At 55.9% G+C, this 27,154-nt stretch overlaps 1 protein-coding gene and 1 long non-coding RNA gene across 14 annotated transcripts in view; one reads left to right on the top strand and one right to left on the bottom strand.

Moving 5' to 3' along the window:
* The window catches only part of MYO18A (myosin XVIIIA), a 102,040-nt gene that overhangs the window by 40,568 nt on the left and 34,318 nt on the right, over positions 1–27,154 (top strand). For 4 of the 8 annotated variants that reach the window (XM_042967119.1, XM_042967122.1, XM_042967125.1 and 1 more), the window contains 17 exons: positions 13,232–13,319; positions 13,523–13,629; positions 13,739–13,915; positions 14,270–14,483; positions 14,812–14,954; positions 15,566–15,666; positions 16,525–16,588; positions 16,823–16,967; positions 18,541–18,552; positions 19,168–19,344; positions 19,569–19,659; positions 19,958–20,150; positions 20,888–20,974; positions 22,932–23,073; positions 23,229–23,388; positions 24,371–24,557; positions 24,856–25,099. In XM_042967119.1, the coding sequence (XP_042823053.1) occupies positions 13,232–13,319; positions 13,523–13,629; positions 13,739–13,915; positions 14,270–14,483; positions 14,812–14,954; positions 15,566–15,666; positions 16,525–16,588; positions 16,823–16,967; positions 18,541–18,552; positions 19,168–19,344; positions 19,569–19,659; positions 19,958–20,150; positions 20,888–20,974; positions 22,932–23,073; positions 23,229–23,388; positions 24,371–24,557; positions 24,856–25,099 (2,332 nt within the window). Of the gene's footprint in view, positions 1–9,972; positions 10,051–11,435; positions 11,472–13,231; positions 13,320–13,522; positions 13,630–13,738; positions 13,916–14,269; positions 14,484–14,811; positions 14,955–15,565; positions 15,667–16,524; positions 16,589–16,822; positions 16,968–18,540; positions 18,553–19,167; positions 19,345–19,568; positions 19,660–19,957; positions 20,151–20,887; positions 20,975–22,931; positions 23,074–23,228; positions 23,389–24,370; positions 24,558–24,855; positions 25,100–27,154 lie in introns of all 8 variants that reach the window. The other 4 variants (XM_042967118.1, XM_042967121.1, XM_042967123.1 and 1 more) reach the window with 2 other exon arrangements.
* LOC122233660 lies at positions 1,762–17,531 on the bottom strand. Of its 6 annotated transcripts, none has more exons than XR_006211317.1 (7): positions 17,050–17,531; positions 13,125–13,266; positions 11,914–12,028; positions 8,059–8,176; positions 5,020–7,346; positions 2,843–3,062; positions 1,762–2,153 (listed from the first exon to the last, which is right to left on the bottom strand). It is a non-coding gene; the product is annotated as an uncharacterized LOC122233660 (long non-coding RNA). The 6 variants fall into 6 exon arrangements; XR_006211321.1 differs by lacking the exon at positions 17,050–17,531 and having other exon boundaries at positions 5,020–5,309; positions 6,814–7,346; positions 13,125–13,508; XR_006211318.1 differs by lacking the exon at positions 17,050–17,531 and adding an exon at positions 10,104–10,160 and having other exon boundaries at positions 13,125–13,508.

Consider the following 27,154-nt stretch of genomic DNA (forward strand, 5'->3'; position numbering starts at 1 on the left):
GGGCACCTGGAACGCTAGTGCCCTCCCTGTCCATCCATGCTTTAGCTTGATCCAGACCTCCTGAACACTGACACCGACACAGTACATACACCAGGATGACTCAGCCCCTCGGATCCTGCCTAAGCCAGGGCCAAAGGTAGGCCTCTCAGGGAGCAGCATGGGCCTTGCACTCAGAGCACCTTGGGTTCAAATCTCAGCTCCACCACTGAATGGCTTTGTGACTTAATCTCATTCTGAGTCTTCTTCCTCATTAGTAAAATGAGACTGATGTCATGAGGCTGTTGTAAGACTTATATTTAAAAATACATTTGGGTTCCTGGGTGCCTCAGTCGGTTAAGCGTCTGACTCAGTTTCGGCTTGGGTCACGATCTCATGGTTCGCAGGTTTAAGCCTTGTATCGGGCTCTAGGGACCTGCTTGGTGTTCTCTCTCTTTCCCTCTTTCTCTGCTCTTCCCACGTGCTCTCTCCCTCTCTCTCTCTCTCTCTCTCTCTCAAAATAAAATAAATAAACTTTAAAATAAATAAATAAGAGTAAAAATATGTGTTAAAGGGGCACCTGGGTGGCTCAGTCGGTTGAGCGTCCAACTTTTGGCTCAGGGCATGATCTCATGGTTTGTGGATTCAAGCCCAGTGTTGGCCTCTCTGCTGATAGGCAGAGCCTGCTTAGAATCCTGTGTCTTTCTTTCTCTGCCCCTCCCGCACTTGTGCTCTCTCTCAAAAATAAATAAACATTTTTTTTAAATGTGTTAAATACTTTTACAGGGCCTATCTCATTAGGGTAGGTATTCCATATTCAATAATTAATGATGTTGTCAGAAATGGCTGCAGTTTGGGGCGCCTGGGTGTCTCCGTTGATTAAGCGTCTGACTTTGGCTCGAGTCATGATCTCGCGGTTTGTGAGTTCAAGCCCCGCGTCCAGCCCTGTGCTGACAGCTCAGACTCTGAAGTCTACTTTGGATTCTGTGTCTCCCTCTCTCCTGCCCCTCCCCTGCTTGCACTCTGTCTCTCTCTCAAAAGTAAACATTAAAAAAAAAAAATTAAAAAAACAAAACAAAAGAAATGGCTGAAGTCCCACGAGGGAGCAGGTCAGGGTTTGTTCCCAGATCTGGCAGTGACCGTGATGGAGACATTGCCTCCGTCTTTGGGGTTGAGTTCCTCATCTGTTACGTATTGGCTAAAGACAGGTTTTTTGGATTCTAAGCAAATCTTAAAATCCAGTGATAAGGAAGAAAGGAGAAATATTCAGGCAGTTCCTTACAAAAGCCACAGAGAGAATTTCCTCTGCGGAGAACCCCATCTTTGTGCCTAGAGTGATATTTCTAAGGAAGAGCTGATAGAGAGGAACAGGCCCGGGCGTGAATGGACTGGTGTCCTCACAGCCTGGGATGAGTGGACTTCCCTCTGCACACATAGAAAAACTTGAGCAGGAGAGCAAAGAACAAATGAATTAAATAATTAAACAAACTTCACATCTAGCATATGAACTGGATAGTAAAAGAGACAAGTCGACAAAGCAAGTTAAAAATAATTAATTGTGGGGCGCCTGGGTGGCTCAGTTGGCTGGGCATCCGACTCCTAATCTTGGCTCAGGTCATGATCTCACAGTTTGTGGGATCGAGCCTTGCTTCTGGCTCTGTGCTCACAGTGAGGAGCCTGCTTGGGATTCTCCCTCTCCCTCTCTCTCTGCCCCTCCCTGCTCACATTCTCCCTCTCCCTGTCTCTCTGTCTCTGTCTCTCTCGAAATAAACTTAAAATAAAAATAATAAAGAAAATAAATAAAAATAATTAACTGAAAACAAAAAATTCTCCAATTTTTCACTGTTAATTCATGATGAGCAGTAATAAGAACAAACGAGTTCTTGAACTCCACTGAACTGAACGGATTCTTTGAACGAAGCCTCTCTCTGGGCTGAGGCAGATTCTGCCTGTTAATTTTCAAGAGGACCAGTCCTAATTTCTCACCCATAGGTGAAGTGGCTTTACAATTCTCCAGGTCCCCTTCCTCCAGGCTGGTGATGGCGTGTTGCAGGTAGAAAGCCAAAGTTGCTGCAGTCCTGGGGAAGCTTTGTTAATGCCCTCACAGGCCCGTAACGTCAGTTCACTGAGTTAAGGGCTTGAGTGCCTCTCTTTACCCAGACTCCTAGGGTGCAGACCTGGAAAGGACATCAGCCATTGTCTAGACTGGTCCATACCCTAATTCTATAGAGAAGCCCAGAGAGGTGAGGTGGCTTATTCAAGGACACACAGCTCCTGAGGGCAGGAAGTTCTAAGTTCTGTACCCCACCTTGCCAGCTCTTTCCCCCAGTGCTTTATCCCTCACTCCTCCTCTGACCTTTTGAGCTCTGTAATCTTTCCCCTTTCGTTTCCTCCCCTCTGTCCCCTGTTGCCCACAGTGTTTGTCCTGGCAGGTGGTGGCCTTTAGGAAGACTCCGATTTCCTGAGAGACCCTGCCCACCCTGCCTGTGTCTTCTCTGACCCAGGGGGCAGGCTACCTTCAGCACCATGGCCTTTTCATCAAGGTTTGCCTTCTGGGAGCAAAAGGAAAGTTGGGTCTCAAAATCCTTATGCTTTTCCTATGTGCTTGGCATGGTGTGTGCAGGCAGGAGTCTGGCTTGTGGGCAAGGGAGCTTGGGGAGCTAGAGACAGACTGGGGCATGAACGTGTATTTGGGGACTGGGGAGAATTGCTCTGCTCTGGATGGGCTTCTGTGCTGAGTCATGCTCCTTCTCTGAGCTCCACCTCTGGTAAGCTGAGCTGCCTTTTGTCCCACTGGTGCCCCTCCAAGTTAACCACCCCACACCCTTCCCATCTACCCCCCCCCCCACGGGCTGCTCTGACTCACCGCTGGGAACGTGGGCCGCTGTGGGGGGCCGCGGGGGATGGCATTGGTTCTGAGGCTTCTGGAACTGGGTCCCCCCTGGTCTGGGGACTGTGGTGGGTAGAAGGAAAGGAGCCAAGGGTTGGGAGCCAGGCCAGTTGGCTGCCTGGGTTCCAGAGGGTGATTCAGGCTGCCGACCTGGGCGTGCCTTTGTGCTGTGCACAGTCCCCAGCTGGGCAATGACCTGTAACAGACAGAGCCCTTGGTTGGGGGGGCAGTGGGGGAGGCCGTGAGTCAGCCTCAGGCTAAATCCAGAGCTGAGCTCAGAGCTGGGCCTAGTGTCCCAGACCTTTCGGGGGGCAGCCAGTGTTTCCCCCAGTGCCTCACCACTTGGGTGGGACACTTGGGGTCCTAAGCTCGCATCACTGGAGGGAGGACAGAATTGGAGCCGGTGGCGGACACGGAGTGGACTCGGAATCTGGGCCATCCCTGAGCCCAAGCTAATAGCACCGCGTGCAGTAATGAGCTTGTCTGTGTGGTTTGTGAACACTTGCTGCTCCCCTAACCTGTGTGCCCAGGAGCTAATGCATGGTGTGACCTTGGGGGTGTGGGGTGGTGTGAGGGATAGGCACTGGGGGTGGGGGCAGCAGGTGCAGACCCAGTCTCTCCCACTCCTCCTCATCCTCTCTCCACCAGCCCCTCCCTTCCCTTTATCTGCTCCAGTCCCAATTTCTAAAGTAGTAGAGCACACTCTGATGAATAATTGCCATTTCCCCCCTGTCCGTAACAGTGTGAGCTAACTTTGTAGCTTCAGCCCATTGAAAATAGCTCGGTAGACAAGTCGCAGCTTTAAAACTTCAACGGCCATCATGCTGGTCAGTGCCCCTAGGCACTGCTAATTAGAGCTCAAAAGTAGCCAAAGACTCCCCTCCCCCCAGGGGGATAATTAACATGATTCTGGAAACGTTCCTAAAGATCTTTTCCATCAGGAATTGAGGACTCCTTCTAATGCTTTTACCCCACTGTGCCCGGAAGGAAAGGCATGTTGAAGACGGGTAGAGCTGCTCACAGACCTGCCTTTTTCCCATAGTCCTAAGTGACTGGGGAAAGAAGAGAAACGAAGTCCATGAGGCATTGTCTGAGCTTTTCCCAACTCTGCTCCTGCCCTCTAGCTTCTGGGCTGAGCCCAACCTCCTGGCCAGAACAGCCAGAGCTCAGGCATCTCTCCTAAATTCTGCCCCCAACCTTGGGGTTCCCTCCCTCAGCTGCACGGTTAGCAGTTTTGTGGGTCTGAGGTTGGCAAAATATCTGGCCTCCCTGCCTCTGCCCCATTTCCTGTCCCCAGTCCAAGCTCAGCTGTGTGGCTGGGAAGGCATTCAGGCTCTGGGCCAGGGGCGATCACAGGGACCTAAAAGCAAGTTGGAGCCAGCCTGGTAAGGGCCGCCCATTCTACCTCTGTGGCCCAGTAGGGCTCCCACCCTGGGGTTATTCCCTCCTTAGTCACTAGGTCAGGAGCGTCTTATTCAGACTACTTCTCGTCTGAGCTGAGAATGACTCTTGCAGTTGAGCATGGGTTGAGTTAGCTGGACCTTTCTGTCCACCCTGTAACCAAGCCCATGATGGCACTCTTCAGACCGCCCAAGTGGGCCACGTGACTGGTGGCCAACGGCAAGGGTACTTGATCCCGCTATTCATTCTTGAAGCTGTCACTGGACAGTTTTGACCGCAGCACAGGGTATCCATTGCTCATGTCCCTCACCCCAGTACTCCCAAATGCGCAGGAACTCTGCCCGCTCGGGAGGGAGGGCCCCTCGGATGTTTTCCTCCTGTGCTTTTAATGCTCTTTCCTGCCCTGACCTGCCAGTGACTTCTTTGTCTGCTCCCTCAGGTTAAAGAGGAGGACAAAACTCTGCCGAAGCCTGGCCCCCCTGGCAAGGAGGAAGGGGCTGTAAGTGTTTCTCTGAGCCCCCGGTGCGTGTGCCCGGGTGGGTGTGCCTGCCTGCCTTCGCCTAGTCCGTGAGGCGGTTCCGCGGACCAGGCAGGCATGGCAGGTGCCCCTTCGTCTCTGGGTGGCCAGAGGGAATGCCACTAAAGGGGCAGAAAGCACAGCATGTGTGATGCCAACCTCTGGGGTGCGCGAAGGAGACGGGAACACCGAGGCGCTTTGGACACCTCCCCCGGCCCCTCTCTTGAGTTCCTACCTTTAGCTCTGGTTTTCTGGACCCTCTGGGGCTGGAGAGTCCTAGGCGGGCAAACTCTTAGGCCGGGGAGCACCAGAGGAGAGCTCAGCTGTTGGGACTCTTCGTCCTGCTCTGGTGACACAAGACCGGCACAGGGAGGGATTTCACCGCAGCTGTTTTGTCTCTTCCCAAGACCCCGTCAGCTGCTTGGTGCGGGTGACCTGGAGGCAGGCTCCGGCTGGTTGGTGTGTCCCCAACTTCTCCCCCAGGTCACTCTGCCTCGAGATAGAGACCCTGAATAAAGCTGGACTCTTTTCAAGCAAGAAAAGAGAGACAGTTCCAGAATAGCCAGGTCTAGAGACGTGTAGTTAGGAGAGGGCCGCTGTCGGCACAGGGGGCAGGAGTGCGGGGGGCCCTGGGGCAGAGCTGGGTCACAAAGCGGATCCGGGCTTCATTACCCCAGATGGTGCCTGTCCCAGTTCCCCCACTTCCTTGGATGGAGGTTTGATTAGCCAGACTCTGTGGCTTCCACCTGATGTATAATTAATCCTGCCAGGTTAGCCAGTGATTTCAAAGGGGTGTGCTTGAGATATGCTGGGGAGGGGCCCGGGAGTATCCAGATACTCCAGAAAATTACACGTGAAGTGCTTAGAAGACTTCCCGGCACATAATAAACACTGTGTGTTAGCATCACCATTGTCACCATCTTCAGTCGGGGGGATGGGAGGAGAGCCAGAAGAGGGCGGAGAAGGGAGCAGGAGCCGGCAGCCGGGGCTGCTAGCCAGCTCCGCAGTGCCCTGGCATGCCATGGAGCACTCTTGGTCCAAGAGGTTGAGGGAGAGGCACCTTCAAGCCCTCCTCTCCCCACCCCGGCCTCAGGGCCTCCCTGTAGCTGAGGCCCGGACTGAGGTTGCTTGGGTCAGCCCTGTTCAGGACGTGCCAGAGGTCTGCCCACTCTGAGTATCTTCCTGCATCCAAGCAGCTATGGCAGCCAGACTTGTAGAGCCCAGGGCCCAGGTATACCCTGGAACCAAGGTCATTGTTTTGCGGAACAGGGACTCAAACATAGCCCATTAGTGGCAGGGCATTGCCGGATCAGCAAGGAGCCCCCAGGTTGACCTTGCTCCCCCAGGCAACGTGGCTGGCTTTGCAGGAAACTCTGCCCTACTATTAGGCAGCCTGGCTTTCCTAGTGGCTGTCCCTCGGGACCGCAGACAGTTCCCACCAGTGTTGGGGGGAGGGTAGGCGCATTAGGCAAAGTGTGCCAACACGCTCCAGGCGGGTGCCAGAGGCTGGGAGGCTGGCTGAGCCAGGGCCCCAGCTCCAGGGCAGAGTGGATCTGTGGTCACTTGAGTGCTTTTCCCTTTGTGGGCCCCAGCTCTCTCCTCTTCATCCTATTACTCTGCGCACACACACCCTGGGAGCCAGGACGCCTCCAGCCCTTGGGAAGGTGGCAGGAGGAAAGCTGTAGAGACTTGACAGAGCAGCCTGAGGTAGAAGCTTCCCCCCCGGCCGGCACTGGGTTTCTGCAGCTCTGAGAGTGGGGTGAGGGGTAGACAATGGCCACAAATCAGGGGAGCAGGAGGGAGGAAGCTTGGCATGTCCAGGGGCCAGGAGTTGCTCCCCAACCACTGTTTCTGCTGGGATTGGTAGGTTCTGGGTCTGACGGCCCAGAAAGCACAGTGATAGAAGGACCGGACACCACAAAGGCAGAAAGCCCCAGAGGGAGGCCCAGGATTGATGGCAGGAATTGGTGGTTTGACCTCTCCATGCTCCATCTCTGCTGTTGTTTGGGCCGCGAGGGAGTGGGCTCACCTGGATTGGGGCTTGGTTGCTGCCCTGACATCGGCCAGTAACTCTGGGACACTTCATGGGCCTCCGGGCACTGTATGCTGGCATCTCACAGCTCTGTGCTAAGGCTACGGATAGACAGCAGGTGACTACAGTACCTGCTTGTGCTTTGTGGGAGAGAGAAGCCAAACTTTGAGATGCAATTGTCCTATCTAGAAGATGGAATGAAGGCTTCCTGGTGTAGCCTCTTGGAGCTATGTGTTGTTTACATGGACGAATGGAAGGTCTATTCCATCCAGGGCTAGGCGTGAGGTCTCACTTCCTTTGCATGGGGTGGGCAGGGACACAAGGGCCGATGCTAATGTCTACCTGTGTTTGTGTGACTGCAGCTAGAGGGCAGCTCAAAGGACAGCAGTGGTCCATCTAGGAGTCCTCAGCCTCCTACCAGCCCTGTACCGTCAGAGACTTCCCAGAGAGCCAAGAGCCCTGCACCCACACTCACCATGAATGGCCTGGGGGCTGCCTCAGCAGAAGGCCCAAGTGAGGAGGCCCAGGGCCTGTCCCGGAAGAGAGTGGCAAACGCAGTTAGGAAGGTGGTGAGCAAGGTGCTGCCTGGTGAGGAGCCTGGGAGTGCCAAGGAGCCTTCAAGCAGGGGGGTCAGGTCCCCTGAGCACCCAGCTCGAGGCAAGAGGGGAGAAAAGGCCCCTGGTCCCAAGCCACCACCTCCTCCACCTCCCCCTCCTCCACCTAAGCCTGAAGCAAAGAAGGAGGCAGCCAAGGATGAGCTCTCTGTGGGTCTACGGAGCCTGATGTCTCGGGGCAGGGCCAAGGACCACAAGCCCCGTGGCAGGCAGTCTCCTGGGAAGGGGGAGAAGCCCTCCAGCCAGGAGCCGGGCTCCTCAGGGAAACCAGGCTCCCCGGCCAAGCCTGGAATCCCGGAGAAGCAGTGCTCCCCTGCCCCACCGGAAGAGCTGGCGGACCCGGGCTCCACTGGCCCGAAGTCGAACCTGACTGGATTGCCGCAGTCCAAGTCACCAGCCCCTGACGTGCAGCAGGAGGTACCCGAGTGTATCACTAACCTCCCACGCCCTCACCACCCTCGTTGGAAGGCCAGGCACCCTCGCAGCCAGCTTCCCCGGGCCTCCTCAACCCGCCCGCATGACTGAGAAGCTGGGCCTGGCCTTGTGCCCTTGGTGGGGCTGCATGGCTTTTCCTTCACTGAACACCAGAGTCCGTGGCGGCCCCTGCTCTGGGATGGGCCCTGCTAACCAGCATGCTGCCGTTCCTTCACATTCCTGTGTGGGATTGGGGCCTGGTCCCAGGCTGCATGGTGTTGGCCGAAGGCTCCAGATTCCCAAGCAAGGGTCGAAGTCTTAGCAGATCAGTGCTAGGGGAGAAGGAGACTTTCTGAAGTCAGGTGACCCGTGTTAACATCCCCGGCTATTCACCCTCTGTGGGATCTCAGCATGGTCCCATCGCTGACCCTTCCTTCATCTGCCAAGTGGGGATGGGACAGGTCTGATTCCCCCTCTGAAGCCCTTGGGGCCAGAAGTATTTTGCAAGTTCATAATTTCTGTATTTTAGAATGTCATACATAACGAGCAGTAACCTCTAACCAAAGGTAAATATTTTCATAGCAAAATCTATGTTCACACTGCAGGGGGATAGAATACAAAGAGTTTTGGCGATCAAAATAGTTAAGTAAAAAATCGTTTGGGGCAGAGGGGGTGGAGGGGGCTTTTGGATTTTGGAGTTCAAAGCTGGATAATCCCAGCTTTGAAGGGTTCTGTGAAGATTAGGAATGGTACAGTGCTCCTCCGAGCCTAGTCCCTGGTGTGGTGGGTGCTTCATAAATGGCAGCATGGATAGCGATGCTGATAACAGGAGTTTTAATGCCATCATTGCCATCACTTCCTTCTTCAGGCCTGGCTGGCAGTCCTCTCTGACAGCAGGATTCCTGAGGGAGCCCTAGGCCTGGGTGGCAAAGGGGCACCATAGGCCCCCTTTGGATCTGCGGACCCATCTGTCCCCAGAGTACCCTCTGAGTGGGATAGGAAGCTGAGAGGCAGAGGGGAGGACCTTGGAAGGTGATGCCTACATGACTGGTCCTCTGGCCAGGGAAAGTTCCCTTCAAACTTCCCCATTTTGTGGACCCTTCTGAGGCCTCATGAGGTGTAGGAGGGAGGAGTCAAGTTTCACCACTGCTTCTCCCACCTGTTGCAAGCTCTGGCTAGAAAGGGGGGGGGGAGGGGGAAATGGGAGTAGAGCAGCCTAGAGGCCCTCCCTGCCGATGACCTCCTGGGACTCCCAAGGTCCCAGAACCTGCCGGGTTCCCCGCTCCATTCCTCCTGGGTTTGGCAGAACTTCGAGAACAGGAGGCTGCAGCCGTCCCAGCCCTGCCGGCCTGCTCTGAAGCAGGGAAATCAGTCCTGGCACACGGGAGTTGGCAGGGGTGTTTGGGCCTCCCGGGAAGGCTGTGAGGTGTACTGTCAGCCCCTGAGTAGAACCTATAAGTAGCCAGAGAGAGTCATGTGCCTGTTCCCTGGCTTGGCTGCCTTCCCTCCGGCTCCCCGTCGCTCTCACTAGGGTGGAGTTGAGGGGCTGAGATGTGCCCTGAGCTGAAGTTCAGCCACCTGTCACCTGGGCCTGGGGCAGGGGCCAGAGGGTGTGTGGGAGAACAGGGTCATCCTAGTGCTGAAGTAGTTAGGATTGTGAGAAGAAATAACCCCGGAATTTCCTCCCCCCCCCCCATTGGATAATTTAAAAACTCAAGTTGGGGGCTGCCTGGGTGGCTCAATCAATTAAGCGTCCGATTCTTCATTTCAGCTCAGGTCATGATCTCTAGTTCGTGAGTGTGAGCCCCACGTTGGGCTCCAAGCTGAGAGTACTGAGCCTGCTTGGGGTCCTGTCTCCCTCTCTCTCTGCCCCTACCCCACTTGCGTGCTTTCTCTCTCTCTCTCTCTCTCTCTCTCTCTCTCTCTCTCTCTCTTCTCCACCCTCCCTCTCTCTCCCTCTCTCAAAATAAATAAACTTAAAAAAGACAGCTCAAGTTGGTGCCTGGCTTGCCTCCCTGACCCTACTCCACCTCCCCACTGGGTCCCAGTGGCTTCCTAGGCTAGAAGCTTGGCATGCCGTGCCCCCCACTCCTCCCCAGGCCAGGACTAACAGTGGTTTAACCTCTAGGCAGGAGCTGCCGCTGAGGTCCAGCTGACCCCCGCAGAGGAGGCCCACCAGCGCCTTGAGAGGATCTTCACAACTCCTGTAATGCCACCTCACGTGTATGGTTCCCAGGCCAGGGGGGATGGGGGGAGCACCTGAATATGGAAGGATGGCTCCATGGCAGACTGGGGGCCCTCACGTGGGCTTCTCACCTGAAGAAATGAGAGAAGGGCTCTGCAGAGGGTCTGAGCACAGTGAGGCCTGTTCCTCTAGGGGACCCAAGGCCCTGTGCCGGTGGGAGGGGGCCCTTCGTGGCTGTGGATCCAGCCCCCATCTCTGGCCCCATTCTCTTGTCCTGGAGGACATGTCTTGGTACCAGGGCCTGGTGGACAGTGAGGCAGGGAGCTGACTCTCCCCTTTTTTGATGCATTGGCTTTTCAGATGCGGGTGGGGCCAGTTAACTCCTTGTTTATTCCTTATAGGCAAGGTCCAAGGTCTAGCTGGGTCCCCTTCCTCTTCAGAAAGGTCTTTCAGTAACTAGACAGAGGGGCACCTGGGTGGCTCAGTTGGTTAAGCATCCGACTTCAGCTCGGGTCATGATCTCACAGTTCACGAGTTCAAGCCCCATGTCGGGCTCTGGACTGACAGCTCAGAGCCTGGAGCCTGCTTCAGATTCTGTGTCTCCCTCTCTCTGCCCCTCCCCCGCTCAACTCCATCTCTCTCTCTCAAAAATAAATAAATAAAAATTTTAAAAAAAGTAATCAGACAGAAAAAGAGAGGCAAAGTCTGGCCAAAGGGTCTACCGACAGTCCCTTGGTTCTTGGGCAGGTTGCAGATGGAGTGCTGCCTCTGCTTGTGGTGTGCCCTTCTAGGAGTGGTGCAGGGGTGCAGTGGGGGGTTGAGGAAAGGGTCCCAGACTTGGGGCTGCTAGTGGTCTTGTTCCATGAGACTTGCCCTATGGTCTTGTTCTGTGCAGGAGTGACAGCTCTGATGTGTTTGGAGGCCAGGTAGAGGGGAGCTAGGCTGGCCAGTGCCCTGGAGAAAAGGCCAGAGCCACCCAAGGGGCCCGGGCCCTGGGTGTGGTGAGGTGGCCTGGCAAGCACACAGAAGAGGAGCCTAATTCAGAATGCATTGGATGTCCCACCCGGGACAGACTATGGCCGGAGGCAGAGTGGCATGTTCACGCCCAGGCCACAGTGAATGACTTAACAGAGCAGCTACTCTGAGAAGTCCGTTGATAGCAAGTGTCTCTTCACCATGCCGGGCCCTGCCTTCCTGGTCTGGCTTCTCCTTGACTGGACACAGTTGACCTGCCCAGGCCAGCTTCCCATCCTGGCGCTAAGTTCCTCCAGCCTCGACCCTGCACCTTGGGCAGCTGGAAAGTGCCCGCCCACTTGGCCCAGAGTGCTTGCCGAAGGGTTCATGCCAGTGGTCTACTCATCTTCACCCCTCTTTTTCTCTCTCTCTTCTTTGCTTGCTGCTGGCAGCTGGACCCTGAGGCCGCCTCTCCTGCCCACAGCCAGGTAGGGTGCTCCTGCCCCCTTCAGGAGCCCTCCGCTTCCTCCAGTGACCGCCTTCCACCCCTGGCCTGTACCTGGGCTGGCGTCTGTGCTCGGGCCTCATGCTGGAGTGTAAGGCCTCTTTTCCCTTCCGGCTCCCACCCTGTATCTGGGGGGATCCTTGGGGGAGGCGGTGCCAGAAGTTTGAAATGGGGCTGTTCTGTGTCAGGCCCTTGGGAGGTGTCCAGTCTGAGTGCCACCACTTGAGTTTGGACCTGTGGCATCTGGATTTTAACCACTGGAACCCAAGGGCCTGGCAAGAGTTTTGGTTTCTAGGTGTTTTAATTCCTCTTACTCTGGGTAGAGAAAGCTGAAAGGCTGAGCCCCTCCCACCTCCCACCCGCCTTCCCAAGCCAGAAGATGTGGCATTCTTTGGCTCCACCTGCTGGCCAATTTGGGAACCTACCCTTGAATTAGCTCTAAAGGATTCGTTCTAGGCCAGGACCCTGTGATGTCCCCTTCTTCATCAGGTTCCAAGCATCTGACCCGTAGAATGTGTCCAGTCGAGATGAACGTTTAACCTGTATCATGTGATTTGGAAAAAAAGAAAACATTGATTTTTTTTATAAACTTACATTTCTTCAAATATAAAAAACTAGCCTTTTTTTTTTTTTTTTTCATGTCTTCATTTAACAATTTAAAATGTTGCCAGCCCCATAGTGGTTCTCCTGTTTGAAGGGTGATTTCCCTGGTCATGATTCCCAGAGCCTAGGGGCCACGCGTACCCTTCTCTCTCCAACGGGGAAGGGCAGTCAGCGAGGAAGAGGGAGTTATCTGAACCCAGAATCCAACCTGGGAGTAGAACCCAGATCTCTTTTTCGTTCAGCTCCAAGAAATGTGACAAAGAAAATATTTATTATGTTTTCTTATCCTTTCCAATCCCTCACACAGGGGGTCAGTATCACAGAGCAGCATCTGTACCTCGGCCTCAAGTCTTGTGAGGGTGGGGGACTCTCAGAGACTGATGGTGGCTCACAGCTGTTCCAGTGCCCAGCCATGTGGCATACAAGTCTTTTCCTGTGTTTGGCAAAACACTGCTGCACTTCCGTGCCCCCCTCATATGTCTGGCCATGCTATTTTATGGCCTTGGCCTTCTGACGAGGCATGGAGGAGGAGTGGAAAGGCTGGCGTGTACATCTGGGCACTGCTCCTTGCCCAGCAGGGCATCCTCTGGAGGGAAGACCAGGCCGAGACTAGGATTTAGGACCCATATATCACTTTGCAGTAAAAAGTCCGCAGTAGACACTTCTCGGGTCTTGAGGAAGCGCCCTTTCCCACCTCGAGACAGAGGCTGGGCATGAGAGGTCACAGTAGCAGTGGGCGTTGGCTCAGGGAGAGGGGTGTGGGCTCAGCACACCAACCCTACAGGGGAGGTGGGGAAGAGGGTGGCTGAAGGCAGAACGTGCTGGTTTGCTTTCCTATAGTCTACTCTCCTCAGGGCTCGGGTTCTGAGTGTCCCCGTCCTTCCAGACCCTCAAGGCTGGCATGGTCCTTAACTCTGTGTCCTTGTCCTCGGGGCTCCTCAGGCCCATCCCCATCCCCTGGCTTCCCCACCTTCTTCCTCTGACACTTCCAATGTCCCCTGTTCTGTGTCTGCCACCCAACTGTCCCCCTTACCAGGTGGCTCATCTGGAAGCACTTCCCCTCACGTGTCTCTTCTCTTCTGTCCCGACTGTTTTCCAGAGCAAGGTCTGACTATTTATTACCCCCCCTTCCTCTGATAGGTGAAGACAGAAGAGCAGATTGCAGCTGAGGAGTCCTGGTATGAGACAGAGAAGGTGTGGCTGGTCCATAAGGATGGCTTCTCTCTGGGTGAGTCTGGGGAGGCCCAGGGTGCAGATGCCTGGGCCTCTCAGGTTTCCGGGCTGGGTGTGCCTTCTGGGTCTGGTGAGGCCTGGGTGGTGAGTGAGGAGAGGCTAGTGATATAGTAGGGAAGAGACAGGACCACAAAGGGCCTGAAGAGGGTGGCAGAGGCTTCCCGGGCCTGTGTCTGACTGTCTGTCCCCGCTCTATAGGCAGTCAGCTCAAATCTGAGGAGCTCAGCTTGCCAGAAGGCAAGGTGCGTGTGAAGCTAGACCATGATGGCGCCATCTTGGATGTGGACGAGGATGATGTGGAGAAGGTTTGCAGGTGGAGGGCACAGGAAGTGGGCTGGGCAGGGCAGGCCTGTCCACTGGCAGTGCCGACAGATTCTGCTTCTTCAGTGCCTGCCTGCCTGTCCTATCACACAGGCTAATGCTCCCTCCTGCGACCGTCTAGAAGATTTGGCCTCGCTGGTGTACCTCAATGAGTCCAGCGTCCTCCACACACTGCGCCAGCGCTATGGTGCTAGCCTGCTGCATACGTACGCTGGCCCCAGCCTGCTCGTCCTCAGCCCCCGTGGGGCCCCTGCCGTGTACTCTGAGAAGGTGCGGCACCCACTAGGTGACCATGCTGCCCCATGGACCCACCCACACACTACCTACCCCACCTTCCCTGGCTTTGCTCCTTCCCTTTGGCATCCCACTGGGCTCTTGTCCACTCTCACAGTTGAACTTGGAGCCGTTTCAAGGGGTGGGGACATGAAGCCCTCCCCGTAACCTCTAACAGAGGCCGGGACTGTGCTAGTATCTGCATTTCTATGCAAGGCCTTAGCCTGGGAATCCCTCGACAACCCCCCCGACAGTGAAAGGCCCAGAAAGATGTGGACCTTGGGGGTGAGGACTGTCCAAGTGTGACCAGCTAAGAGCCTGCCCCTTCCCGCCCTCCCCCTCCCACCCAAGGTGATGCACATGTTCAAGGGGTGTCGGCGGGAGGACATGGCACCCCACATCTATGCCGTGGCCCAGACCGCATACAGGGCAATGCTGATGAGCCGCCAGGACCAGTCTATCATCCTCCTGGGCAGCAGCGGCAGTGGCAAGACCACCAGCTGCCAGCATCTGGTGCAGTACCTGGCCACCATCGCAGGCACCAGTGGGAACAAGGTGTTTTCTGGTGAGACAGGCCACCTGGAAAAACTGAGAGGGGCTGGGGATGGAAGCGCCTCGTAGGTGTCAGCTTTGTTCTCCCTGGCTTCTCTGTGCCCTCAGACCCCCTCTGTCCCTGGGCAGTCTGGCCTGAGTAACTCTGAGCCTTTGTGCGCTGGGGGAATAGGCCCTGGGCAGGAGGCTTTCCTGATGGCCCCTGGGCCTCTGGAGGCTTTCCTGATGGCCCCTGGGCCTCTGGAGGCTTTCCTGATGGCCCCTGGGCCTCTGGAGGCTTTCCTGATGCCCCCTGGGCCTCTGGAGGCTTTCCTGATGGCTCCTGGGCCTCTGTTCTACAGCAGAGAAGTGGCAGGCTCTGTACAGCCTCTTGGAAGCCTTTGGGAACAGCCCCACCATCATGAACGGCAATGCCACTCGCTTCTCCCAGATCCTCTCCCTGGACTTTGACCAAGCTGGCCAGGTGGCCTCAGCCTCCATCCAGGTGAGAGGACACTCAGGGTAGTTAAGAGACTGGCTGCCTGGTTTCAGGCTCCCTCCTGTGCCTTATTTTCCCGGGATTCTACCCAGGATCCCCTCCAGCAGGGATGGTGTGCTCCGCCCCGAGCTGTCACCATTCTGCCCCCGCCATGTCTTCTGCCCCCCCATGCTTCTTGCCCCAGGTGGGTCCTGGCTCAGCTTCCTGCCCAACCCTGGGGTTGGCTGTACCCTACTTCTGGGGCCCTGGCCCTGTGTTCAGGGGTTTCTCTCAGGCTAATTTCACCCAAGTAAGACTTGCTTGTCAATAAAGTAAGTTCTGGCCGAAGCTGGTCCCCTTCCATGCTAAATGAAATATTTTTCCACAAAGTGCCCAGCTCCCTGAGAAGACTGTTCCTGGGGGCTGGGCAAGGCACCAAGGCCCCTCTGTGAGCTGGGCCTATCTCCTTCCCCCTGGCTTTGGTTTGTGCCCCAGGGTTGACCCTGTGGTGATCTGGCCTCTGGTTGAGAGTAAGCTGCACCTGCCTGCTCCCATGGGCCTTGTTCTTTCCAATGTGGGGTGGAGAAGGTTGACCTGGCACCACCCTCCTTGCCCATACCCTCTATGCTGTGCCATAGACAATGCTTCTGGAGAAGCTGCGTGTGGCCCGACGCCCAGCCGGTGAGGCCACCTTCAACGTCTTCTACTACCTGCTGGCCTGTGGGGATGGCACCCTCAGGTGAGATGGGACAAAGGAAATCAGGGAGGGTGCTCTGGGTTCTAGCTCACTGATGGCTCCCGGACCTTGTCACTTGACTGCATCCCATACCGTTTGTTTATCGTACGCTTGCTACATGTTAGGCTCTGAGGTAACTGGGGGTGGTGAGATGAATGAGCCATGGGCTGTACCCCACAGGAACTCCTGGGTCCCAGGCACAAAGTCCTGGCTATGTGTGAGGGGCATAATTGATGCTCCCGTGTTCCCAGGGTCGAGCTATGACCTCTGCTACTCCAGGTCTGCAGAGGAAAGCACCTCAAGATGCAGGTGGTCAGAGACTTGCCTATAAGTCACACAGCTAACATGGGGCTGAGCTGTTATTTGAGTTCATACTGGAGCTGAAAACCCGGGCCTTTTTCTGTGACCTCCAAACTGGGCCTCCTGCCCCCCATGTTGGCTCATCTACCAGGCTTTTCCCTTTAGACCTTCAGACTTGCTGTCTTTGTTCTTTGAAAAAAAGGATTAATGATAAGGCTGAGCAAGCAACCCCAGGACATTATCCTCCTTAACTCTTCTTGTAGCTGAGAGCCTGGTCTCTGTCCTGGCTGGACTCGCGCTTCAGGCAGATTCCTGGCTCTCTTTCAGGGGTCTGTCTGGACACTCTCCCCAGAGCATCTCTGACGACCTGTCCTAGGGAGGTTGGTGCTCTGACCAGGCCTTCAGGCCAATTAGGGAAGGTGGCGGCAGCTGGCCTGACAGTAGGGCATGACGGGCAGACAGGACTGAGAGTCTGGAAGCTGAATCTGTCTCCACCCTGGTAGGGAGATGGCCTTGGCATGGGGACCAAGCACTGTGCTGATGCCTCATTTGTACCCCTAGGACAGAGCTCCACTTGAACCACTTGGCAGAGAACAATGTGTTTGGGATTGTGCCACTGGCCAAGGTGAGGGGCCTGTGGGGACTAGGTTGGCAGTCCTGGGCCTTGGGAACAGGGGAGTAGGGGAAGTGGCCTGGAGAACCCCACGGGAATAGTAGGAGCCCAGCCCCAGCTGGGCAGCTCTCCCCAGCCCTGCCCTCCCCTCCCCGAGGGTCCAGAAGGATGGGGGTATGCCGGGAGGGACAGCGCCCCCCACCCACCCCCGAGGTGCAGTGCCAGCATCCCCTCCTGTCCCTGCAGCCTGAGGAGAAGCAGAAGGCGGCTCAGCAGTTCAATAAGCTACAGACCGCCATGAAGGTGCTGGGCATCTCCCCAGATGAACAGAAAGCCTGCTGGCTCATCCTGGCTGCCATCTACCACCTGGGGGCTGCAGGCGCCACCAAAGGTAACCCGCAACGGGTCCCAACAGCCTGGCTTGTTGCCCAGGAGAGCTTGTGGAGGCCCTGCCACTCGCGGTTTGTCCTCACCCAGCACGGATGTGTCTGTTATCACCCTCTGTTGCGTGTGCCTCTTCCCAGTCTCCCACGTCAGAACAGGAGGCTCTGATGCCCAGAGAAGGATCTCTGCCCCTGGACTTGGATGGCAGTAATGCGGAGCACTGTGAAGAGGGCGGGGGGGGGGGGCAGGATTCGGAGGCTGAGGGGAAAGAGAAGGGCCCTAAGTCCGAGCAGTCCCCTTGGAATAACTCTGCTTCTTGTTCCCTTCCTGACAGAGGCCCCCGAGGAGCAAGCCGGTAACTGACCTTGGCCCCTCCCTGGGGTGTAGGGGCCACCTTGTCCCATCTTGGTGCTTGCCCTGGGCTCTGTCTGGGGGCTGGGCTTGTTCTGTCACAATGGAGGGGACTGGCCTGGGAGAAGCCCCAGGTTGAGGGGGGAGAAGGTGCCTGCCGGCTGTGAGGCTTCTCGGAGTCCCAGGCATAGCTGCTTCTACTTGTGTTGCCTCAAGATCCTGGGGCCTCTCAGGATGCCCTCCTTGGGGCTTGGATGGGGTAGGGTGGGCCTGCTTCTTGGGGCTTTCCCAGGCCAGTTTTCTCTGAGTCTTCCCTTTTCTTCACTGGTTTGGTAGAAGGCATCTCTTCCTCTTGCATATCCAGGTGGGGGCCACTAGGGGGCGGCAGGCACCGTGGTAACGAATGGGCTGTTGCTTCTGCACTTGAACTTGGGGCTTGTGAATGGCTAGAGCTTGGTCTGGCTTGGAAGAACTCTGCTGCCTTCTTCTGAGATTACCTTGACGGCTGGGCACTCTGAGCACCTCTTTGCCCCTTTCTCCCCTTTCTCCGAGGGATGCTGCCTCTGAACAGCCTCTCAGGCTTTGGCTTCGTGTTCCTCTGGGATGTGAAGAGCCCCAGGCTGCTCAGCAGGAGCGAGAAAGCACTGGTGGGTGGGTGGGTGCATGGAGGAACAGGCATTCAGGTGTTAGGTTCCTTATGATCCCAGCAGGTGGCAACCCTGCCAAAGAGGAAGCGGGCTCTGAGTTAAAGAAGTTGTCTCCAGACTGCGTAGGTGGGCAGGCGGGTAGGCGTGTGGCTGTGTCTTGAGGAAGTTCTTTTGCTCTGAGGCGGTGACAAGCCCAGGTTTCCCATAACCCTGTACTGCACGCGGAGAGCTCCGGGTGTGTGTCAGCAGGGTCTGTTACCTCCTCAGAGCTTCCGGTATTTCCCAGAGGGTGTGTGTGTGCGTGTGCGTGTGTGTGTGTGTGTGTGTGTGTGGTGTCTTTGTAGGTCTCTATGTGACAGTGTGATTGCATCCATGAACACACTCCTTTGAGATGGTGTGTGTGCACATGTGTGTATTTTTGTGTCTCGGAGTCTGAATGTGGTTATGTTCTCTTGCCTGCTCATCCTCACAACCCCCCACCCCCCATGGTCCCTTCCCGTGGGCCTGGCGGGCTCAGCTGATGACTGTTTGCTAACACGCTGTTTTTCTTTGCATGCTGCATGCTGGTCCTTTGCCTTACAGAAGCTGCTGAAGGTAAAACCTTGTTTCTTGTTAGCTTTCCCTAATTGCTGTGATTAGACACATGTTGGCTGAGGCGCGACTGTCTGCGTGGGCTGTTCCCTTTCCCTGGCAGCTCTTTCCACTTCCCCACTGGTGGGCCATGGGTGGGTGTTTGTGGTCTCCCCCAGCAGATGCCTGGAAGTAAGGGAGAGGGTATTCTTGGAAGGGGGAGGCACTGGTACTCCCCCATGATGTGTCCCCCACAGGCACAGGTGGTTCTGGTGCTCATTAGAGATGGGCTGGCTCCTCCTCGGACCGCCCCACCCCAAGTTGGTACCCCTGAGGCCAAGTCCTCTAAAAGCGATGGTCAAAGCTGCCTGGGCGCCCTCTGGCGGCGGCAGCATGGAGTTACCTCCTCTTTTAGGACCTGCTCATTCTCACTAGGGCAGGGGACACAGGAAGTGCTTGCGGGCAGCTGCTGGCTGTTCCTGTTTTGCCTAAAGCCCTTCTGGTGTCATCAGGGCTGGTTTTTCCTCCAGAAGATGTTCACTCCCCAGTTGTTGGCCATGGGAGCCAAAGGGCCCAATGGTCATCAAGTGGACTAAGGAGAAAGACCCAAGATGCCAGATCCTTTTTTCCACCCCACAGCTGGACGCAAGCAGTTTGCCCGCCACGAGTGGGCCCAGAAGGCCGCATACCTGTTGGGCTGCAGCTTGGAGGAGCTCTCCTCAGCCATCTTCAAGCACCAGCACAAGGGTGGAACCCTACAACGTTCCACCTCCTTCCGCCAGGGCCCTGAGGAGAGCAGCCTGGGAGATAGCACAGGTACCATGGGACCCTTGGCTGGTAGATGTGATTGGGAGGCCTCATCCAGGGCTCATTGCAGTCTTCTCTGGCGTGGGGAGACTGCTGGGGTGAATAGGTGCTTCCATCAGAGGAAGAGGCCCAGCCCCAGGGCCCCATGCTGACTTGACCCGGGGTGGGTAGAGAGCATACCCCGTGGGGATTCCCAGGGGGCAGGAGGTAGAGATGATGCTCTTGCCCCACAGGCCCCAAACTGAGTGCACTGGAGTGCTTAGAGGGCATGGCGTCTGGCCTCTACAGTGAGCTCTTCACCCTTCTCGTCTCCCTGGTGAACAGGTGAGTGCCAGGCAGGGCCCAGGAGCTGACCAGCTTCCTGCCGTGACAAAGGCGGGAGTTGACTGATACCTCTGTGCTGGTGTGATTGCTGAGGTGGAGCCATTCTCCGCCAGCAGAGGGCTCATTGTCCTCGCGGGTGACAAAAGGCACATCCTCCCCACCAGGGTCGTGGGCACCTGGGCAGGGTGGAGATCTGGCTTGGGGCAGAACATGGCTGCCTGGGCGCCACAGGCAGACCAGTGGAGCGTGTTCAGTGGTACTGCCCTGGCCAGCTCTGACCCAGGCTCTCCCTGTGAAGGGCTCTCAAGTCCAGCCAGCACTCACTCTGCTCCATGATGATTGTGGACACTCCGGGCTTCCAGAACCCTGAGCAGGGTGGGTCGGCCCGTGGAGCCTCCTTTGAGGAGCTATGCCACAACTACGCCCAGGACCGGCTGCAGAGACTCTTCCACGAGCGCACCTTTGTGCAGGAGTTAGAAAGATACAAGGAGGTAGCACTTGACCTTGCCTCTGCCTGCCCCCGCCCCACCCCCACCCCGGCCCCCAACTTCACTTCCTTGGCGCCCGCAGGGAGGGCATCTGTGGAGAGAGAAGGCACCACCTTCCCCACCGGTGGCTCCCTTCCTCGCTTTTGCTCTGTCATTTCTGTCTCTCTGTGTTCTCTGGAGTGGTAGTCTTGTCCTGCCCCAGACTGCATTCTTACCCTGTGGAGAGTTTGCTCTCCAAGAAGCTGCACCCGCATTCGGGGTCCCTGAGAGCCCCTCTTTGCCCACCCTCAAGGCACCCACCTAGGCCCCGTGAATTCCTGCCTCCACGTGTGTCAGGCCTGGCCTTCCCTGTCTGTCTCCTGATCTGTTAAGATGGTGATTAGCTAGGGCCCCTTCACGAAAGGGTGTCCCGCATGGAACAAGATCTAGAAATCCCACCTCATGTGGAGGTGAGATGAATGAACTGGGGAGCATATTTATCTTGGATGAGAGAAGATATACGAGGCAAATGACAGCTGTCTTCAAGTGTTTCGAGGGTGATTGTGTGAAATCGAGAGTAGGGGTATTCTGCATAGTCTAATCAACTGGTGCGAATAACAGGAATATGCGACTTTACCTCAGTATTGAAGAAGGTTAAAAGAATTTTAGCTGTCCCAATCCCAGCGCCCCCGCCTGGCCATCACACAGGGCTGCACCCCTCAAAGGGCCTGTGCTCACGACCTCTCTCCCTTTCTTCCTAGGAGAACATTGAGCTGGCATTTGACGACTTGGAGCCAGCCACGGATGATTCTGTGGCAGCTGTGGACCAAGCCTCCCATCAGTCCCTGGTAGGAACTCCAGCAAGGGCCTGGGCTGGCCTTTTCTCCCCTTGTCTGTTCCTCAACCTCAGTCAGGCCCTTGCTGTTGTAACCTGCTGCTCGGCTGGTCTGGTCAGGAAGTGGCACTGCCTTCTGCCCTTGTGCAGTGACAGCCTTAGCCCCAGGTGTCTGAGCCACAAGGGAAGATGTGACCTCCTCTCTTACCACCTCGGGCTCAGGCCCTGTCCTGTGACTGGCTGAGCCAGGAACTCTGGTGTCTCCTCCTCGATGGTGAGGGTTTGACTGGACCCAGAGGACATAGTCATCCCTCCCACTGTCCCCAAGAGACTGGTGCAGCCAAGCAGAACGGGCGAGGAGTCTGTGCAAGCAAGGAATCTGTGCCTGGCTATATATGTGAGCCCTCACCCCCAACCTTAGGGGCAGGCTTTGTCACACTTTGGACTAGTATCTTGGGTACTTTGCTGCCTGGGAGACCGGCCGGCCTGATGAACACTTGGCATTTGCTGATTGTCTTCAGTTAGGGACGTTTCATAGGGACTTTTCTCGAGAATTGGCATTTTTGCTAGGCTCCCCTCCTCTGCTTTGAGCCCTGCCTCCCTCTCCCTCTTCCTTGTGGGCAGGCCCTGCCATGCTACAAGGACGTGGGGCCCCAGGGAGATCGAGTGTCCCCCGGGACAAGTCCTTAAAGTGCCTAAGTTCCGTGTCTCCCCAGGGAAGCTGGCTTTGCTTTTCCTGGCACCTGGGTTCTTGTGCCGGCCTCCGTGAGAGCCTTTGCCATTCCCAGGAGGTGTGGGGAAGTCAGTCCGTGTGGCTTAGCAGTGGCAGTGGCTCAGACAGTGTGTTCCCTTCTTTGCTGTCCCTATCTGATGGGCCTTAGCGCCTCTGGAACAGGGACCCCTCGGTGCTGAGCCTGTTGCGCACTGTCCTTCATTGCCCAGTCCTGCCATGCAGCTCCAGCCAGTCTGGGACCTTAGCTGCCCTTCAGTGCTTGGCCACATTCTGCTTCCTCCTGAGAATCACACAGGCTCCCTTGGGCAGCCATGGGGTGGGGGTGGGGAGGAGATGCAGGCAGCTGGGTTCAAAGAAAGGGAAAATGGCACTTTTCTTACTTCTCTTGTCCCCCAGTCCCTAAAGGCCAGGCAAGCATGGGGTGTGGGGCGGTTCTGTCTTCTTGCTCAAGGAAGACTTGGAAATGCTGTAGAAAAGACACCGTCAGACCAGGTGTGGCCGCAGACCTGGTTTGTGTGGCCTGCGTAGGGTGTTAGAAACCAGAATTCAGTATTTCCACCTTCTCTTGAAAAGCTGGAAGGTTTATCTGCACTAGGCCAGTGTTCCTCCAGGACAGAAGTTGGCTACAGCTGATTGGGAAATAGCCATTTCCCTCAGATGGGGACACCTGCTAGGCGGTCACCCAACTCCGCCCATTTTGGCTGTTATATCTGTTAAGTCGCCTGTCTTACAATTTGGACGCTCGAGTTTATGACCCTGCAGGAATCCCCCCTGCAGTGCTCTGAGCCCTCTCCGCGTGTGTCCCCCCCCCCCCCCCCCCCCCCCGCTGCCAGGGCGCCCAGGGTTAACCCCAGCCATCACTGACTGACTGCTTCCTTCGGGCCATGCCCTCTGCCCAGGGACCTTCCAGACTTCATCTCGTTTAGTCTGCCCGGGAGGTGATGCCCAGCTGTGAGGGCCACACAGCCTCACTTCCAGCAGGGTGAGGATGGTTAACAAGAAGCCTTCAGCCTTTGGTGACTTCGGACACGACTCCTAGGAACTGTGTTTTGCTGTGGGCTTCTCTCTCTAGTCTCTCTCAGGCTCCCTCTTTCTCCTTGCTGCGCAGCTGCTCCACAAGGTGTCAGCCGTGAGTGGCAGGAGCTGCAATGCGTGTGCGTATGGGTGGCGTGTCGATAGTGTGTGGTCGGGCCAGGGGCTCCGTGTGACACGGGGGCATTTCTTCACTTCTCCGTAGGTCCGCTCACTGGCACGCACCGACGAGGCAAGGGGCCTGCTATGGCTATTGGAAGAGGAGGTGCTGGTGCCAGGGGCCACTGAGGATGCCCTCCTGGAGCGCCTTTTCTCCTACTATGGCCCCCAGGAGGGTGACAAGAAAGGTAGGTGGTACCCCTAGAGGGCTCTTCTGCTACCCCTCGGAAGGACCCGCTATTATACGGGTCTAGACGGTACTGTCTGGAAGGGCTCGCCGGGTCCCTGGGCTTTTTTGGGGCCTGTGCCCTGATGATCTGAACCTTACTTCTCCCACCCTCAGGCCAGAGCCCCCTCCTGCGCAGCAGCAAACCCCACCATTTTCTCCTGGGCCACAGTCATGGCACCAACTGGGTCGAGTATAATGTAGCTGGCTGGCTGAGCTACACAAAACAGAACCCGGCCACCCAGAACGCCCCCCGGCTCCTGCAGGACTCCCAGAAGTAAGGACACCACTCGCTCTGCCACGTCTCGTCCCCAGGGCTGGTTTTGGCCTCCCTGGTCTGAGAGGCCCCCTCACCAGCAGGGTTGATTGCCTCTACTTCCTGAGAGGTGACAGCCAAGGTCAATTGGTCTTGAGGGCCTGGGAGTGGCCTCCTGGATAGAGGTGGGATGGACGTGGTTGGAGGGACCTATAGTTTGAAATCTGAATAGCATCTCCACGTTCTTCATAGAAGACAGGAGTAGTAAACACACACACACACACACACATACACAAAACAAACAAACAAAAACTTTAAAATGGAGTGCCTGGCTTGGTCACAAAAGCATGTAACTCTTGATCTCAGGGTTGTGACTTCAAGCCCCACACTGGGTGTAGAGATTACTTAAAATACCATAAGAATTAAAAATTTTAAAAGAAGGCAGAAATAGCCTTAGAAACCCCTCAGTCATACAAGGCCTGTCATTCATTTGTGTATTTAGCAGATAACTATTGAGCACCTGCTCCTTGACTGAGACTCTTCCGGGTGCCTGGCAGATAGCAATGAATAAAACAAAACTCCCTGCCCAGTTGGGGGGTGGGGGGGGGAGTGGGGGGGGGAGAGCTCAGATAACAACCAGTAAATGTCATATGCAGATTCTATGGTATGGCAGAGGATGCTGGGCTCTAATCTCTCCTGCCACACTGGACCTCTGCCCTCCCTGGTGATGGACAAGAACAGATCACTCTGCTCTGTTCAATGACTGCCTACCCCTAGGCTTCTGTCCCCCTCCACCCAGTGGTTTTCTCTTCTTCCTGTTCGAAGATTTGTCTACAGTTTCTCTCTAGGGTGTGGGACATGCAGCCCCAGGCCAGATAACCCAGGCCACTGGCCACGATGATATGGGGCTTTTGGGGGTGTCCTAGGAACTGGGAGAAGGAATGGCCTCCACTACGCTCTCAGTGAGACTTCTTTCCCTCCTTCGCCCTTCCACCTCCGGCAGGAAAATCATCAGCAACCTGTTTCTGGGCCGGGCGGGCAGCGCCACGGTGCTGTCGGGCTCCATCGCAGGCTTAGAGGGCGGCTCGCAGCTGGCGCTGCGCCGGGCCACCAGCATGCGGAAGACCTTCACCACAGGCATGGCGGCTGTCAAGAAGAAGTCTCTGTGCATCCAGATTAAGCTGCAGGTGGTGAGTGTGCCCGCCCAGGCTCTGGGGCCCTCTCGGGGCTTCTCTGGCCATTCTAGGCACACTCAACTTACCTGGTGCCCACTCAGCGTCCCACTCTGACTTGACTGCGCTCTTTTTTAGTCCTCTTTTCGGTACGGCTGCCTGAGTGGCCACGCAGGCCGAGTGAGGGCATGTCTTGGCCATTGGTGGGACACCTGCCATCCCGTGGGGAGCGGAGATGCTGATGCCAGTCCCAGCTCTCCTGACCCCCGGCCGGGCCATCAGAATCCACTGAGGCCTGCCTCTTTCCCTTTGGCAGGACGCCCTCATAGACACCATCAAGAAATCAAAGCTGCATTTCGTGCACTGCTTCCTGCCTGTAGCAGAGGGCTGGGCTGGGGAGCCCCGTTCTGCGTCTTCCCGCCGGGTCAGCAGCAGCAGCGAGCTGGACCTGCCCTCGGGGGACCACTGCGAGACTGGGCTCCTGCAGCTGGACGTGCCCCTGCTCCGTGCCCAGCTCCGCGGCTCCCGCCTGCTTGACGCCATGCGCATGTACCGCCAAGGTGGGCCTCCCTCCCTCTCAGCTACTGCTTCTCTTTTCTAGAACTGGCTCCTGCCCCTCCCCACCTCCCAGATGGGGCCCATGGGGCTAGAGGGGTGCTGCTTCCCCGTCTGGGCCCTAGATCTCTTTCCTCCTCTGGTGCCTGCTCAGTGGGGGTCTCTCCAGCCCAGTCTGTTCCTTTCTCTTTTTCCTTCCACCTGGCTGACCCCCTTCTTCCTCCTCTCCCTTCTCTATTCCAATCCTCCTCACCCCCCCCCCCGTTCCCCACGTGCCCTATTCACACAGCTCCTTCTTTCCCCCTTCCCTGCTCTGCCCACAGCAACAGACCCACTCAAGCTGTCTGCTCAGTGGTGCTAACTACCTCCTAGAGCAGGCCGGTGGCTGGGCTGCACCCCTGATGAGAAATGAGGTGCTAAATTTTTCTGAAGTATGTACAATTCCCAAGAAAGGTCAGACAGACCCTTTTTATGGACCCATCTGGAGGAGGTGATGGAAAGGGTGAGAGTAATTAGCACAGTTGACCCTTGACTAACTGGTTTTGAACAGTGCAGGTCACTTATATGCGGACTTTTTGTAGTATGGTACTATGCCTGTCTTTTTGCTCCCTTGTGACTTCCTTAACGACATTTGCTCTCTTCTAGCTTTCTTTATTGTAAGAATACGGTATATACTACACATAACACACGACAATGTGTTAATCGACTATTTCTGTTATTGGTAGGGCTTCCAGTCAACAGTAGATTATTAGTAGCTAAGTTCTGGGGTGGTAGTGGGGGGGTGGGGAGAGTTAAAAGTCATACTTGGATTTTTGACTGCACAGGGGGTCAGCACCCTTAACTCTCATGTTGTTCGAGGATCACCTCTAGTTCACATCTTTAGAGTATTTACGGTACACCAGGCACTATTCTGAACTCGTCATAGACATTAACTCATTAATTTTCCCAACAATCTCATAAGCCATAGGTGCTATTACCATCCCCAGATGAGGAGACTGAGGCTTAGAGATGTTAAGTAGCTTGCCTGGGGTCACACAGCTCTTGAGTGGTACAGCGAGATTTGACCCAGGTGGACCAGCTTCCAAGTCCATGCCTCTTGAGTAGGGCTTCATTAGCCTGAGAAGTTAAGGGTTGCCAGATTTCTGCCCTTTTTCCTTTTGATAGAACTGGCAGGGTCCCACCGCCCATAGCCAGGTCCCCTTGAGGCATCCCCATGGACTCCATCACTTTTCCTTAGCAGCCAAAGCCAAAATACAGGCTCCCTGCCCCGCTCTAAATAAATCATTGATCTGTCCCCACGTCTTGATATGGAGTTGGTGTTTATTATTTCAAAACCAGATTGTTACCGCTCTGAACCAAAATCAATGTGCTTTACTCAAACAAGCAGATCGATGAGGCCAGCAGCGGCAGGCCCCCCTCCCCTCGCCCAGTCCCCAGCCACCATCGATAGCGCTGATGATTAATTAAGATGCCAGGCGTCCGGACCTGCTATCCTGGCCCATCAATTTAATTGCAATTCAGATACAATCAATAGCTCACTTTGTCTTGGCCCCTCAGCGGCCCCCGCCTCCTGTTTCAATTATCGGGCACACGCATCAGCCTCATCTCGCAGTTGGAGGGTTTCCCAGAGCTGGCTAGGCCGGTGGAGTGGAGCGAGCCCCCAACTAGCTGTCAAGAGCCCGGCTTTGGAGTCCAGTTCTGCCTCTAGCCACAGCCTCTGTGACCTTGAGCAAGCCGTTCGGTCCACCTCCTCAGCCTCAGCTTCCATGCCTGGAAAATGAGTTGTATCTGCTCTAAGACCCCTTTTCAGTTTAAATTCTGTGAATCTGTAAGAGTGGCTCTCGTGGTCCTCTGCCACGGGCTCTGGTTCCCTCAAGTGGCTCAGGGTAACTTCCTCCTGGCCACCATCCCGACCTTGCTCCAGGCTAGAAGCCATCTGACCCTTGCCTTCACCTCAAGCCTTAGGGAGGTCTCTGCTAGAGGTAACACTCTTCAGGGAAAGAGAATCTATAAGTCTTGGTCACTCAGCCTAAGGCTCAAGGTCAGGATAGGAGCACTAA

The sequence above is a fragment of the Panthera tigris genome, chromosome E1 (assembly GCF_018350195.1).
Source record: "Panthera tigris isolate Pti1 chromosome E1, P.tigris_Pti1_mat1.1, whole genome shotgun sequence".
NCBI classification, from domain to species: domain Eukaryota; kingdom Metazoa; phylum Chordata; class Mammalia; order Carnivora; family Felidae; genus Panthera; species Panthera tigris.